This window comes from Typopeltis vanoorti, chromosome 21 (genome assembly GCF_054136105.1).
Source record: "Typopeltis vanoorti isolate ZY-2024b chromosome 21, IOZ_Tvanoo_1.0, whole genome shotgun sequence".
In the NCBI taxonomy this organism is placed as follows: domain Eukaryota; kingdom Metazoa; phylum Arthropoda; class Arachnida; order Uropygi; family Thelyphonidae; genus Typopeltis; species Typopeltis vanoorti.
This window is the reverse complement of record NC_143569.1, coordinates 4,674,439-4,692,314: the sequence shown is the minus strand read 5'-3', so window position 1 is coordinate 4,692,314 and position 17,876 is coordinate 4,674,439. Positions and strand designations below refer to the sequence as shown.

General features: G+C 33.5%; 1 protein-coding gene across 7 annotated transcripts in view; it reads left to right on the top strand.

The window, feature by feature from the left end:
- LOC150094601 (cell adhesion molecule Dscam1-like) overlaps positions 1-17,876 on the top strand; it is an 823,608-nt gene that overhangs the window by 680,105 nt on the left and 125,627 nt on the right. For all 7 annotated transcript variants that reach the window (XM_090411254.1, XM_090411255.1, XM_090411256.1 and 4 more), the window contains 2 exons: positions 1,801-1,974; positions 10,498-10,645. In XM_090411254.1, coding sequence (XP_090267380.1) covers positions 1,801-1,974; positions 10,498-10,645 — 322 coding nt within the window. The remainder of the gene's footprint in view (positions 1-1,800; positions 1,975-10,497; positions 10,646-17,876) is intronic.

Below are 17,876 nucleotides of genomic sequence, written 5' to 3'. Positions count from 1 at the left end.
CGGTCAGTCGTGAAATGCGTCATTCGGAGCGTAATAGTAGATTTAAAAATGTTTCAAACAGTCCATATACGTTAGCAAGCTGCCCTCTACTGGCGTATTTTCCTATCAAATCAATCAGGTTTCTCACAAAAGCAAACATAAATAATAAAAAACATCATAAAATCGATTACATACAAGTACTTTATTTGTTCTCCTGAAAAACTATCATGAAATCTGTGAATCCATTTGAATCTAAATGGTTTTGGTTCCATTATCGGATTTAAACAAACGTGGAAAATTTTACACTTGAAATCAAACTTGGCATAATTGCTGCATATATTTTCCTTTAGAAGATTTGGTTTATTTTAAATTATCACAAAAGGTATAAAAGTAATTCCACGTATTGTCTCTTGCAAAGGGGAGAAATTAAAGTTGAGGTTAGTGATTGGACTGTTATTTCTAAAACAAGCATTTTGTGATTCATCAGGAAAACAAAAATCTCCAGCTGAGTTAGCAATATTAGCCCACGTCTATTTTTTTTTTATTGATGTACTGAATTTATATGTAGTTCAATAGTTGATTGTGAATAGTGACCTCTGTGAAATTCTAAAGCTTTAACAGTTGTACTATCTCAAGATTTACCAAATATTTTTAGCATAGTTGATAAATGTTTTCAATTTCAACGAAATGCCAGAGGATTATGAACTGCGATTTCGAGACAGCTGTTACAGATGAGTTTTTTGGTACAAAGATTTAGATTTCACTTGTGTCGAAACAAGCAGCACCGTCTACTCTTTTTGCTGAATAAAAGGCGTAAGAGAATTTATTTATTTTGTATCGGAACAATTCTTTGATCAGAAGCTTCATCTACCGTTACATAAGTAAGAATAGGTAGTTTATTCCAGGAGCTCATACGTCATGCGTGAGGCCATCATTGCTTGTGCATGGAAATTATGGTTAATGCCATAATATCCCAATAAACTCTTTGTATTGAGGGAAATAACTTGCTGTTGAAACACTCCAGGCGTGGCTTGACGTCAATTTGGGTTTCAAAACTGATTGTTCATAAGAAGAAAATAGTTGTTTTCATATTTGAGTTAATACTTCAGATGTTTTATTTTTAAAGCAACTCGGGTCTATTTTCTATTGATGTACCAAATTTATATTTGCCCTATGGATAGTTGGTTACTGAGCCAGCAGCTATGTATAGATAGATAGATATAAATCTACCAGTAGCCAATTTTCAACATACATAGTATATTAGCCTTTTAACATTTCTTCAGAGCTTTGCATATTAATCAAAATAACTTTTACTTAGATCATATTTATCCGTTTTTAGCTTTTAAATTAGAATACAATGAGAGTAGGTTATTCGAAAGAAAATGCGTTTTGAAAGTGGCATACTTTTTATGAATAAATTCTTTGCTACTACCTATGAACCTATTCCATTAGAATACTTCTTGGAATGCAGAGAGTCATTGTAACTCAGCAGCTGTGCATTCTCAAAAATTTTGAGAGCCTTTCCGAAAAAGAATTGTCAAATTTCTGTTTACTCTTTATATTTCACTCTTCCAGAAATAATAACGAAAAAAATAGAAAACTAGCATATAACTCATGTAGAAATAATGCTATTAACAGAAACAGTGACAAAGCTGTAGCACGTTAACATCGGTTGAACCCCAAATTGTCACTCCAAACTATGTAATCGTCCTTATCATGTTTTTCAATTTATCAGTTGTCTCAATATTTATATCTGTAATCATTAAAGTAATTTCAGATTATGTGAAATATATTTATTTTTGTTTTTGTGTTACGCTTTAGGATCATCGCATTCTCAATACAAAACCATAGTTAGCAGCTCCCAAATTCATATTCTTGTGAATGGCTCTCTTGTTATCAGAAGCGTAGATGAATCATATGCTGGTCTTTACGTATGTGAAGCCAATAACGGCGTTGGAACAGGACTAAGTGCTATCGTAAAATTAACAGTGCACAGTGAGTAAATTTAGTTTCCTTGTAAGCGTGAATAAACTGTTGTATTGATAATGTTTTTATCAATACAACATTTAGAGAATTGATAATAATTGATAAATAAAAACATTATCAATAAAAATATTGATAATGTTTTTATTTTGCATTTAGAGAATTAATTTTACCTGTAGTTAATTTTGTTAACATTATACTGATTTCACTGTCAAATTCAATTGTTAGTAGAAATTAATAAGTGAATTAACACAAGGGATTTAACCTCCCCCCCCCCAAAAAAAAAAAATTGTTCCGTATTATCAGTCTAGATCTTTATCTATTTCAATAGCCGCAAGATGTTATTTTCTGGTGCATTTACTACTAGAAAGGAACCTAAAGGTTTCTTCATTATGTAAATCTCTCTAATACTGTCATTGCTATCCTATTTCATATTGTCAATCGATTAAAAAAAAAAATTCAGCGTGCATAATGTATAGTCGCTATAGACATTTATAAAACAAAATATTTGTGGTGTAATATCCTTTCGATTTGTTGTATTAAAATAAATATTTAATAACGCCTTAGATGCACGGCAACACGATCATTAAGAAATAAATTGTGATTCAGGTTCACCTGGTTTCTTACAGGACTTTTATTATAAATTTGCTGTAGTATCGATCGCTTCACGGAAAGCCTCTGTAGTCTTTTTTGCTCATACAAGCATTGTATTAAAACGATATCGTACGATTTATCAATCATCTTAAGAATATTCCATTAGGGTGTGTGTGTCTATGTGTGTGTGTTCCCTTTCACGCAACGTTTGCATCCAAGCATAACGCTGTGATATTGATTCATCGTAAATCTTTTGCTGTCTGAATTTTCTTGACTACAAATGGTTACACAATAATTCAATGTCAGACAAGTTCTCTATTGTTTTAATAAAGTTCATGAAAATTTATTGTTTGTGCGCGCGTTTTACATACATGTATGGAAGTGTATATTCATACACACAAACTAAAAAAAAAAACATTATGCTATGAAAACAAAAGATTATTACACTATTTAAATTAAGGGGATATTAAATCCCACATTGTTTCAAAACCGAATAGAAACTCAAAGATCGGAATCAAAGAGTTTCATGCCGAATATAGTAACTATAAAAGTATCGGCGACTGCTAGCGTAAGGTAGTAGTTTTATTACACTTTTATTACACGATTATTACACTTTTATTATTTTTTTAAAAATATTGTAGTTTACGCTAATATGAAATATCTACGATCGGATTTAACAAATAAGTCCAATAAAACATCCACAAGATTGAATTATACGCTATAATTTGATGCTAACAATCATATCTCCGGTCTCATCTGATATAATAACTGATGGCATCAACATTAAATTGTTCATATTTGTGCACGATAATATATACGCGAGTACGAAGAGAGTTGTGAAAAAAAACTACTCCGGTGATACTGAAATGACGAGTTTTTCAGAACTTCCATCGAACAATTTCATATTCAGATCCCAAAGCCACTGTGGCCATGATTTCAATCTTCAGGACAGCAATATATTTCCTAAGAATATGTTGGTAACTTTTTTTTTCCCTGTTAACTTAAGAACTACAGCTTGATAAATAATATTCGTGTAATAAAAATATATTTAATATAAGTGCAATGTCAGCATTTTCTTATTAGGAGCAATATATCTGCTTACACCGGAATACTGCACGTTCTGATAGATCAATATCTAATTAGTAATTTACATTAATTGCAATCAAGAATTTCGCATTAGAAGTAACCAGACTTCTTGAAAAGACGATTTTATGAAAATAGGTTTAACTTTTTTTTCCCAAATAACCTGAAAATGAATTTTTTAAGTTTTCCATACTAAACTATCAGAAAAAGGATTGCTATGTTGTAAATCTCTCAAAATTTAGTGATTTACGAGTGATTTGAAAGTACAGAATCGAAAAATTATTTAAGGATTTCAGTATAAATCTTAGTGGAAATAACCGTATTTTACAAATGTAATCAGCAACATTTAAAAAAAAAAAAAAATTCAGAGGTGATACTAAAATAAATTGTAAGTTGTCTGGCATTTATTTATTAGCGAGTGCTAGATTCGATAAATTCTGTTATAACCTTTCCGATCCCAAACTTTGTAATAAATAACGGAGAACCAATAAATCAATTTTAAATGAGGAGAACCAATAAACTGCATATCGAATGCATATGGAAGCATTATATCGAATAATAAAAATATTACGGCCTGGAAGTAAGGGTGTGATAGACACGTTGCTTTCTCATTGTATTGAAAGTCATACCGTGAATTAGGGAAAAAAAAACTGAAAATGTGTTTTTCCATTTTGACTAATAGAAAAGGAACGTGCCCTCCAAAAAATAAACTGGATATGAAATATGTATTTAGTGGCATTTTCTAGCTGTTTATGACTCTGCCTCTGCTATATATTTAATGAGGATCGGTTGACTCTTTTAAACAAGTTCCCACTAATAAAAGAGTATTTGATTACTCTTTATGATCATTCTTTTTCGTCGTTAATATTTCATAATGTTGACTCATTAATAAATGAACTATGCATAAAGAAGCTGCTTTTGGCTTAAACATGTTTAATCTCTCAGTTTAGTTTCGTGGTCAAACAGTTTTCGATTTTTCTTGTGGAAGTTTCTTCAAAGGAAGGAATATTAGCGTGGCCATTTGCTGCAAGGATTCTGGGTATACTCTGGCGTAAAATGGAAATCTACATAAAAATTAACGATGTGCACGCGGGCATTAAGAATATTCAGTGGAGTTTTCGTAAGTAAAAACGAGAAGTCCAAAGCATAACTTAAAGCCATAACACACAATATACTTTTTTAGATCGAGGAGTAATAAAATAGCATAGCTAGCACGTGCACTTGTCTTAGCATTTCCACGAAGGAGTATGACTAACATACATTAGGCAGCATCAGCAGATACACGATATTATCTAGTCAATTCAAGTACCTTCTGTTGTATGAATATTCTAGTATTGTGTCCTATTCTTTTTAAATGAGCTTAACATAACGTTCTAAAAGGATGCATGTTTCACGAGCGTACACATTTCATGACTATACTTTTGTTCAAAGTGAAGGTGGTAAGCAAATACTATCTACAGTACTGCAATAGAAACTTTGAACTTTTGACAAAAATATTCGATATACCGTATATTAAAAAGGGTGAAAATATTTATATCATATAATAAATGATTTAAAGCTCAAATTCAACAGTATGATAATATTATAGTTATCAATTTTTAATCAATAACACATGTAGCAGGTTAAAGAAACTATAACAATGTTGTCTTTGTGGGCAGATATTAAGAAGGAAACTTTTGACATTCTTTTTGAATAGCTGGACATTGTGGTCCTCAGTAAATACTCTGCAGAAAGGCTATTTCTAAGCACACAGCTGAAATGGAAGAACAGGAAAGCAGGTATGATTAGGTGTACTGTTAAATGACGATTGATCGAGAGCATCTGTTATCGTTTAGGCTGTGACAGCGATTGGAGGAAGTTGAAGGAATGGTTTTCTTCATCCATTAATTAAAAATGTCTCTTTCTGGACACAATGGGGAAGTTTTATAGCGAATATTGATACACTAACCCAAATGTGAGAAGAGTATTCTAAAGTTCAGTGGATTTCAAAAGGTGAACTAATTGAGGATGACAGAGTAACAAGCTGAGAATACTGCTATTCCAATTACAAATGGTGGTAGACAGTTTCTTGAATAGGCCGCACAATCAAATGCCATGAAAAAGTCAAAAGTGCGACTACCGCACAAGTTTCCACCTTTACAGTATCACATCGTAGGCAAGATCTGGTCGACGAAGAAGCTTAAGACTGTTCCCATCCTCTTCTATTTTACAGAATACAGCAGAAAGAGAGTGGGTCTTTTTAAAAGAGAAATAAAGCCATCTGACTAAAAGGCATTAGTTCATGTCAGCGCGCAAAGCGTGTGGAGGCGATATAGTACACATGCCACTTACAGAGAACAATATATGTGCATTTAGGAGGAATATCATCAGGTCCAGAGGACTTTTGTTGTGTCTTTTGGTTATTAAGGAGCTTTCTAATGGTAGCTGGTGAATAATGATAGTAAAGTGTATTGTTTTTCATATAGTAGGATCTGATGCTAATATTGGCTGCAGTGCATTTCATTAGTTAAAATAGTATTTCCGTAAAATAAGAAAATAACATATTGCATTTACTACGCATCGTTTGCTGAGGATTAATTATGTGAAAAAGAGTGTGAGATCGTATGCTTCCTCATACAAGCATAAAATACGGCGTTACCATTGTTTCAGATATCTGGAAACATAATTATGGTAGAGATACTTGCGTGATCCGGTGAAGATAGCACACCGACAAGAAACTATCCCCCATTTGGTAGAAATGCGTATTTTAAACCTCATGCCACTGAAGGAGGTGTGACATATTCAAAAGGTATACAGAGCTGCAATCATTCTCATCCTGCACCCCATGATTTCGATCTCTTTGTACTACTGAAAGAATACTCAGCTCACTACCACATCCTGTTTACAAAGAATGTGGTAAGGCACTCTGTTTTCTTATGTTTTTCACACCGATTCCTTTACCCTGATGGGAGGTACCCATAGGATTCTTTGGAGACTATGTGAAAAAGAGAATTATAATAACGTCTGATAGTGGCATGTATAAATTTATGTTTCTTTGTAAGAGTAAAATCCATCAAGTAATGCCTTATGTTTTTCACACCGTCGTAATTTTGATAATATTATTTGTAGGTTCATAATATAATATAATATATTTTGGACAATAGAAATTCTTCTGGTACCAATGTGCTCTCTAAAGTTGTACTCATTGTGCTCCAGAGCAAACTCCTGCACCTCTATCATTTCCTCAATCCTCTATACTCAGCTGGCACTTATCTAAACACACGGAAGCAGGCACATATATCCAGCCTATTCTAAAAAAAAGGAAGATAGAAGTCTGCCGTCCAACTAACGACCAATCGCCATTGCCTCATTCCTTGCCAAAATAATGGAGAAAGATATCAGCAGTCAACTTCTCCTCCACTTGAAGGCCGATGTGTTAATTAGCGAACACCAGAATGGATTCTGCCAATCTAGATTCATGTCTGATCTCTTAGCTTACATACCCAACACGGGACACCTTCCATAGAAAAGTTCGGGGAAACATGTGATGTCGTCCTAGACATCTCCAGGGCTTTGGATAGCGTTTTGCATCGTGGCCTGCTTAGTAAACTACCTTCCGCCCTATATAATTGGATAATCAACCTTTTTCTGGTTGATTATCCAATTATATAGGGCTTTTTCTGGTCGCTCACTGCGTGAATGATGGACAACATCCTCTATTTGAGCTTTGCTGGCAATGCAAATGAGTCTATCATTTCTCCTATACATAAATTAACTACTCTCAATCCCACCATCCTATCCACAGTTTTGCTGACCAGCATACTCCATTCATCCTACTTTTTCGACAAACCAAACCACGTAGTTCTGAGAATTCCAAGCATCCAGATCCTCTGTGAGGCAAGACAATCTGTTCACTTTCAATTCCACCAAACTGCAGCGTTGCCTTTACTCTCACAAGAAGAATCTCAACTCACGTACTCTCAGTAATGATCAACCCTTGGACTGACACTTACCTCAGACCTCTCCTAGCATAGACACTATCACTTCAATAGTTTCCTGTGCCTCTAAAAAAAAAAAAAAAAGAAACTCTAGGCTTTCTTTTCTGCTCAGATGTTATTTTACACTTCCCCAGCTACTAACCATAAAGAGATCTCTATTTTAGAATACTGTTCACTCATTAGTGATAGTGAACTTTATACCTCCTTAAAATTCTGGATGTTATCCAGAGATCAATTGGATAATAGGTGACTTCCAATATAGGGTCGCTTCAGTCGTTATCTCATAGAGCTCTGTTTCACCACTGTCTCATCTACATCTATATTTCCACGGCCTCTGCTCCTGTATACGGGCAATTCATATAAATAAGAACCTATAGCACTGATGTACAATAAGATAATAGAAAAATGCTCCTTTCATTTAATCAAGAAGCTGCATTTTTTCGCTGAATCATTCAGTTAAACATTCAGATAATGATGTATATGGTGACTGTGCAGGTATTTTCTTCATGCTTTAATAAAATAAACATTAAAACAATAATATAAATCCTTGTTAAGTATAACATAGTATATGACGAAATAAAACATATTAATGACGCATTTTGTTATAAATACGTTATATGTTTTTTATGTTTTTTCACCAAAGTGAACCTTAATAGAATAAGTTAAGGGGGAAGAAGACAGAAAAGCTGCAAAAATATAACAGAGGAATAATGATTAATAATAGGTTTCCTAGCCTGGACCCATGTCATGAGAAGAAAAATCAATCACATTCTTATATCAAAATTGTTATTTTGAAGTTTTATAATTACTCTCGCGAGCTAGCTCCCCATCTTCAACAACCACTATTTTTTTTTAATATCCGCGTGAAGTGAGTTAAAACTTATTTATAATCCACTCAATTGCTAGTGATGAATAGTAAAAATAAAAAGCATTAAAAAATTATGACCACATACTAAAATTCGATTGACTTGGTCATTATTTCAATCCATCGAAATTAATGTACAGTAAATGATGTAGAGGAACATTTAATATTGTGACTTGCAGCAGCCAAAGCCTACAGAATTAAATCTACATGTAAAATATTTACTATTAGTTAATTTATTCTTGATTAATATTCCAACTTTTTTACACAATGCATTTTGCTAAGATAGAAAAGAATTCATTTCCTTTGTGGCGATTACCTATTGCATTCTACTTCAGAAAAACTAATTTTACGTTTTGCTTCATTAAATATAGAGTTCATGTTGGTGGGAGATTTGTCTACACGCAGCAAAACATCCAGGAGCATCATTACATGTTATAAAATCACGTACAAGAAACAATACAGAAACTGAACTCCAAAAATGGAGACAATGTGTGTGTAAGAGTCCAAATGGGAATTTTCAGACTCATCTCCAAGAAGAGCTATTCGACATCTGTCAGCAACAAAGAAGGGAAATGCACTTACCTGCAAGCATAACAGTCTCTAGACATTTCAAAGATAAAGTCTACTGCTGTATATGTGTTCCCTAAAGAAATGGCAAGATACTAAGCAAAGAAGAGAGAAACCAAAAACCCAGTTTCAAAGTCCAAAACAGAACTGTTACATTTCTGCAAACAGAAAAGTTCTGACATTACCGGTTACTTTATCTATCCACAGTTACATAGATATCACTTTTTTTTCCCTAGCTTACGAATCGATGGGATACTTTTAAGGGGAAAAATATAGCTAGCTTAAAATGTTAGGTAAGCAATGATGTGAAAAAAGGAATAGGAAAATATTTCGTACAAGACAAAGATCACAGCTTTGTCATTTTCTCTCTTGCATGAAATATTCATTTTTTTCGGGAAAATAGTTCTATAGAGTATGAAGAGGAAGTGCTATTAGGTAAGACGACGTTCTGATATGAGAATAGAAAAAAGCGAACAAGGAATGACAGAAGTATTGCGGTGATATATAAGGAAATTACTTTGTAAATAGGAATAACAAGGTTGGGGAGAGGTTTCATTTCTCAAAGGCTCCCGAAACATATTTCACCCTTTTCCTTTGTGCTATTGCTTCCCTTTTTCTACCTTCATTTGATAATAACTTTCATTTACATATTCGCATAACATTAAAAATGTATCCATTTCCTTATTAAGAATCTTGGTTAGCTCTTTAGCAATGTATCTGACTACATCTTATGATCACCTCCTAGACGAAGAACTTTCTCTAGGCCATTTTTAGTTAGTTCCTGAGTTATTCGATTTTTTTGGCGTAGGCAAGTAGGATTTGTTCCCTCGAAAGCTCGTGATTTTAGTACTATCCATCGAAAAAGCAACCACATGCTACACCAAACAATGGTGCTAATAAAGGTTTTAGAACAGGAGACGGTGATAATTGTCTGCCATGCCCTCTTCAAAATCTGTAGGATTAGCTCAACTGTCGGCAACGACTATGGGTGGATACCGGCAGCCTGGTATATCCAAAATGTTCGGTGATAAACGAATTATTTTGACTCCTTTTGGGGAATAAAGACCGTTAAATGCTTATTTTAAAATCCTAGAAGTTTTATATAGCGTTTAACGGCATATGTTCGTGATTCAATTATTACGAAATTCAGCCCTGAAGCACACTCGAAGTAAAATTAATTATTCGATTTTTTAGAAATGACAGACAGGCAGTTTCGGTGTTATGCGATAGCTGAGTTTTCAATAGTCTTATCAAGTCTTATATTATTATTAATATAAATTAAGTGGGATTTCAATAACGTTTAGATGCTGTCACTTGATCTTGAAAAATAAAATAAAAAGCATTAAATTCTGGTATTATGTTAATTTCATGAATTATATTATATATACAATTATAATAATAATTATAATTATTTTCTCCATTAATGATTATTCGATATTATACCTACAGGTGCTCCACACTTCGATTCGAAATATACAGTACAGATGACGAAGAAAGGTGACAGACACGTTCTGGAATGCCAGGCTTCTGGAGACAGGCCTATAACATTTTCTTGGAAAAGAAATAATTTGCCTCTTGATCAGTCAGGAGATACCAGGTGATCAAACTGTTTATTTATTTTATGGATTCTGTATTAAAAAAAAAAAAAAAAGATGCGATTGTGTGAAAGAGGAACAACACTGCTAGGAAAGTTTATAAAATTCGATTGTGATGTTTAATCCTAATGTGGAAGGAATATTATTTCGAAACGAACTATAAATAATTTTTCATATGGGAATATTTCGAATTTTGGTATACTTTGTTACATGTTTTAACTCAAATATTAGTCAAGGATAATCAGAAGGAAACACAACAATTAATTAAAATTTTAAGATTAAATTAACATTTTAAAGTTACTGTTAAGAATAAAAATATTAAATCTTATAAATTAGAAATTTATTTATAGCTTTCATATTTTCATCAGTAAGTTTGTGAAGAGTAAAATGATTTGCACACTTGTTTTAAAAATAACTTGATGTATTTCGACAGAAGAATATGTCTGAAATTGTTTATATAGGTTTCAGAAATATTTCAATAAAAGAAAAATAACTGAAAACATGTTTAGAAATAACTTTGAAAATATTGGATTATTTTATTTGAAAAATGATAACGAAAAATAACTTCTGTGTGCATTAATATGAGTGTGGGGAAAAGTTTAAAATAGTTCCATAAATAGTCTGAAATAACTTGAGATTGTTTGGGTGGCAAATAAATCAATGTGAGATCACTGTTTTGCTTATTGGATATAAGATTATTTATCTCTTAACACTTACGGTTTTAATTTGCGGTAGTTCGCGAATTCTCATAGGTAGGAAAATCCCTCACACACACACACACACACACACACAAAGGTGATCATATTAACTACTGTATATTCCGTGTCGCATAGTGACTTTTATAAGATTCAGTTTTTAAAATAGAAGGCTTTATTTTCAGTTTAGCTAACAAACTGGAATTCTTCCAGACTAAAAATATGCCAATATTTGTCATTTTATGTATATCTCAAGGGGGGGGGGGACCTGTAATGTACATAAAATCACATTTGCAAATGTTTACTCTCAAAATGATTGAACATTCCCTTAGAAACTAAAACCTATATCAATATTATAACTGCAATATTACTTTCGCTTATCAATGATATTTAAAAAATATATACAGAATTTAAAAATGTACAAGATAAGAATATACGCAGTGTACTTATAAAATAGTCGGAAGGCATTGAGATTTGGAAAAGAAAAGGACGCTTATCTTGGAATTCAACTACTTCTTCTTCCATTCATGTATTAGGCCTAGTGGCCTGTTACGTAGCTATCCTTAACTCTTCTAAGCCGTACCCGTCCCGAGGATAAGGTGGCTAGTCCTATGCCTTCCGGTGTGTCTAATGTCTCTAGATGCGAGTGTTCAGGTTTGCATGTTAGCGGGATGAAAAACCCCAGATAAACTGTAGAGAAAAACCCTACTGTCCACGCCGAAGACTGGTTAACTTGGCTATGTCTGAGAAAGATCCTTAAGCACCTCACGTCGGTGACGGGAATCGAACCTAAGAAGCTCCTTTTCCAGGCATATTGGTTGCGAAACTACTCGACAAGCCGCGCGGCGCGGACGAATTCAATTGCTGAAGAATCTAATTTATCATTTTGTGTGTGTGTGTGTGTGTGTGTGTGTGTGTGTGTGTGTGTGTGTGTGTGTGTGTGTGTGTGTGTGTGTGTGTGTGTGTGTGTGTGTGTCTTTCGATACTTGGAAGTAGTTCCATAATGAATAATTGACACAAACTCTGAATTAGAGTAATGGTTCTAAATAATTCTGCTGATGGTGTCGCTGCTCTGTCTCGGTGCTATCTTTCCAGCGTCGCATGCATTCGGGAATAAAGAAATAAGTAAAATAAAACTCATAGTTAATGGAAATTTTTTTCGATTTGTCAACCGATAGCAGGAAAAACACGACCTTGAAAGAAGGAAAATATTGTCATTATAAGTGAAATCTTTAATAGAAAATACTCTATTTTCTGTGCGTCGATTCCAACCTAGACCCTTCTATTGAAATGGTGTCATATTGGCGAACTACGTACTTCACTGCCGAACATATATGAACAACAAAAATAACTTCCGGTGGCGGGAAAATCAAGAATTTTTTTTTTTAATGTTATCTTCCTGACATAATAAAAGTAGAAGCAATCATGAATAGAAAAGAGTGATATTGCATGCTTATTCCAAGAAGATAAGTTTTTAAGAAAGTTGATGATTATTAAAAAATTTGCAGAGGAAAATACTTTTTCTATGCGGATTTAATATGATCAGTAGATATACAAATTGAAAGTTATTACATAGAGTTTCAAGTAATTTATTATACAATTTATTTCATTTAATAAAATTTATGCATAAACAGTTTTATACGAAGCGGTATTAAAGAAGTTTGTGTGGCATAATAAAAAAATTAGAATAAATTTTGAAGATGGATATTCATTTCATTTCTTTAAGCCCTTATTATAAGCTTTGCTTGTCCGATTCAAAACACGTGCCATTATAAAGTAACAGGAATGCTATTCCATAAGCGCACAGAATCTCAAATTGCCACAAACCTGAATTTGTTCTTATATTTTAATTTATAAGAAGTAGGTCAGGAGATTCATACGTATGTTTTCAAGTGGACAGAATGTTTGACTTTGACAGAAGAGACTGTTTTGAGCAGAATATCTTATAGACTTCCACAAATGACGCAATGAATAATGCCATTTGGCAAAGTAGTTACAAATAAGATCTTTAAAATTTTCTATTGACCTTCCTGTGAAAGGTTTGATATAAATTCGTTCTCATCATTTCTGTACTAAAAAAATATGAAGTTCTACTCATGCGTTACAATGTTGAGCACGCTGTGCATGTTCACGTGTTTGGCTAGCTGTGGCTAGGATACATTTTCTTTATTTTCTTTTAGTACAAAAAATGAGGTTTTTAGAATGTTGTTAGCTTTCGCTTTCGAACTAAAGTTCTGTACAACTGTTTAGTAGATCTAAATCGATCAAACAGATAATTAAATTCACTTTTCTTTGTATACTGTTATTTATTCCATGCCCATTTTCAAGCTGCCAACTTAAAGCTCTTATATTGATGTCACGCATTCCAAATCAGAATGAACAGCTGTATTAAGGGATGATTCTGGTGAGAACTGGATATCATGAGTGAATCACATGTTCTGTGAAGCAAATAAAGCATATTCTAAGAAATACACATTCTGTTCTTAGGGTTATCACCATGTGCATTAGCTAAGTGAAGATCTCGATCTTCTTCTTGACCCTTTTGTTGGCATCGCATCACTAGAGTAGTAAAAGAACAGATGTCTTTGTCGTGAGTCCGGTTACATAAGTTTTTCGACATCCGTGAGAAGCATTATATCGTGCAAACGGTTGATTTTGTTGTCAAAGTTTCATATGAAGGTCCATGATCAATACTCATTTCTTACACTTGTTTAAGTTTTTGGATAATTATGTGGAATAAATTCCGCATATAACGAAATGCCATTCCATACTTGTTTACATAATGAGTAACTTAAACATAAAAACGCAAAAAATTAATAAAATCAGTACTCTGAAAAACCTCCCGCACATCCTTTCTACCGTTCGCTAAATCTAGAATGTCTTTTCTATCTGAAACATGATATGTACTCGAGAAAAACATGAATTTCAAATCTGCAGTTAAAGAGTAGTAGGATGTTGTTTTAAATTGTATTCGAATACATAAACGTACGATGTTTTGTTTAGGATCTATAATCGACAGAGGAAATGGTTGTCATTTTCTGGATCTGTGCGTTTGAAATAATAAATCGCAGCTAAATCTTTTTGAATCATATTATACAGTCGGGTCTCTTTTTATGCGGTAGATATGTTCCACAGAAAACTGCATATAAAAAAATCGCATTAAAAAAACCTAATTTACGTACTTTTCTAAAACCGCATAAAACCGAAGCAATGAATTAAAATAAACCTAAAATCGCATAAAAACGTTTATAAAAATTCAGGAAAATAAGAATGTCTAAGTTTGTTTTAAAGCTTTATTCATTTAATTTTATTGAAAAGTAACATTTTTTTTAACATTTTTCATCAGAATTATCATCGCTATTAGACAATATTCGGCAACGTTTGCGGACTGGTGCGAAATCACTTTCATCATCAGAAGAGATAGGCGGATCAGATCTGTATGGTAAAGGCAATGGTTCTTCACAAAAACAGAATTAGCTTCCTCCTCGTTCTGTGCTGATCCCTTTCTTCTGACAATGTAATCAATGATTAAACTTCGCGATGATGATTTTACTAATTTTTTACACAGCTCGCGATATCCAGATATACAGTTCTTCAGCTCACGTTGGAATTTAAAGGCTCGTTCAGAATTTGTGTCATTAATAAAAAGATGATTTTCAAATTTATTGCACAGTTCAACACCTTCTCGAATTATATTTGCAGTGAGGAAGCCAGGTTTTTCTTCCGCTTCACTATCGTTTTCTGGATCTTCGACGATATCTAAAGTTAATCGATATCCAATAATATCATCGTCACTTAAGGCATTATCCACAAGCAAATCGTCTACATCATTCTGGCTAAATGTATCAAAACCTTCTCCACCAATTTCCTGTGCCAAAGTAATGATTTCAGCTGATAATGTAGATGTTTGCATGGTTTCACTGTTTGCAACGCATCCAGGCCAAGCTGCTATCCAGCAGGCATTTAAAGTTTGTGGTCTTATTTCAGCGATAGCAGATGATTTAAGCAGTCCAAAATAGAAAACTTTTTTCAAACGTCAGTTACTGTTAATGATTCATTTTCTGGTTTATCCAATATAAATTGAAAAGTGTGCTTATCGTAATAGTTTTTAAAAGTAGCAATTATGCCTTGATCTAATGGCTGAATAATGCTTGTTTTTCCACCCAATTTTATTGGGTGAAAAAACACTACCTGCACATTTGGATGTTCTAAATGCGGATGACTTGGTGCATTGTCAAAAATTAATAAAACTTTAAAATCGAGAGATTTCTTCTTCATATATATTTCCACTTCTGGTAAAAAGCAATTATTGAACCTTCCAGTAAATACAGCAGTTGTTACCCAGGCCTTTGTATTGGCCATCCAATATACCGGTAGCTGGTTCAGATCGTTGCCTTTTAGAGCACGTGGTCTTAGAGATCGATTTAATAGGAGGGGTTTCAACATTCGATTTCCTGATGCATTACTCGATCTTTGATTGCTTTAAACCCACTTGCTTTTTTTCTCAGACAGAGATGTAAGTTCGACTAGGCATTCTCTTCCACAACAATCCTATTTCATCAGCGTTAAACACTTGATCGGGACAATATTCACCATCTTCAATCATTTTGGCTAACTTCTCTTTAAAATTTTTGGTTGCTTCTTCATCTGCTGCTGCAACCTCGCCTGTAATCTTCACGTTATGAAGTGCATTCCTTTTTAAAAACCTGGTTAACCATCCTTTGCTAGCCGAAAATTCTTTATCAGCCTCGGAAACGGAAGTAGACGGCTCCAATTGCTTCATCTATTCATAAAACCGAAAAGCTTTTTTGTTTAATTACATAATCACTTATAGGAATTCTTATTTGAGTTTATTCTTCAATCCAAATTACGAGCGCTCGTTCCATTTTTTCTAATAAAGCATCACTTGAGTACGATGATAATTTCGCACTTTGTTTTGTGCCAGAAATGACAGATTTTCTTATTGCGACTTCGTTCTTTGTAATCTCTTATAGTAGATTCGCCTAAATTAAAATGTTTATCAATCGCCGTAGATCCCTCTCCTTTTGCTAAGTGATCTAAAATTGCAATTTTCATTTCCAAAGAAATTGCTTTTCTTTGGTGCTTTTTTTTTTCTCCATTGGGCCAAATTAAATCTTTAAAATAAAAACAATGTGCTGCAACACGCTGTGTATTATGTACAACGGTACATAAGTTTTGAAGTGTTTTTTTTTCAAATCCGCATAAAAAGAGATCCGTGTGTGTGTGTTCACGTGTTTGGCTAGCTGTGGTTGGGATACATTGAGTATCGTCTACACTATAGACGATACTCTACAGTGTAGACGATATGCTACACCCTGTAGACTCTACAGGGTGTAGCATATCGTCTACAGTATCTAAAGTTAATCTATATCCAATAATATCATCGTCACTTAAGGCATTATCCACAAGCAACACAAGTAGCATAGAGGCAGCTTGCCACGGCGCAGCTTAATAAGAGCGCTCGTTCAGCCATATTGCGGTAGGCGCCGTCGCTACGCTAACAATTCCTGTTTTGTTAGCCTAGCAAGAAATTTTTCCTAGCTTAAACTAATTAAAAATAATTTGCGAACAGCAATGACCCAAGAAAAATTGGTTGTTCTAGCTATTATATCGATAGAGGCAGACATAGCTCACAATTTAAATTTAGAAGAGCTTATAAAAGTTTTATTGTGCGATATCCCCGTAGAGCAAACATTTAATTAATATTATTATGTAATCGTTTTGAATTAATGTTTCTCTTGTAATAAAAACAAAATAGCAATTGGAGATTTTTTTATATTTTTGTCTTATAATCCCTCAGGGGCGATATTTAATTGTTTGCCTCAGTACACGATCTAATCTGGCGACAGCACTGGATATATTCCATCAAGTTTGATATTATGGTTTATATTTAGTTGTTTTGGATCCAGTGCCATTTCTAAGGATTCCCAAATTCTTATCTCGTTTGTTAGCTCCGTGTATTTGAAATGCTAAATTGCAAGCGTAATAGTTCAGACTCATTATTTAAATGAAGGGGATATTAAGTCCCACATTATTGCCGAAATGAAGCCTATTGGCTCTTTATATTTAAGTTCAGACTCATCCCATGTGACAATGTCTCACTGCTGAGGCGTCTTGTAGGTCAGCTTTGTGTGTGTGTGTGTGTGTGCGCGCGCGCGCTTGCATTTTTCTCCCAATAGTAACCCTACCAGGAGGCAATTTATTCCTACATGCTCCATTACATACGTGCTTATATTACATGTAGCTTACAAGTACTGATTAACATTTATATTTTGTGTCAATATTCATATTTACATTTACATTTTTTATCCATATTCATATTTATATTTTTATTTTTTTATCCATATTCATATTTGCATTTATATATCCATATTCATATTTATATTTATATATCCATATATTAACACCATATAATTCACACCATATCAGCAATTTATGTTACGTTACAAGCACTGGAAGTTGATCTTATTGACAAATTTAATTAATTCTAAGTAATACTTTTCGATATGTCTCTGTT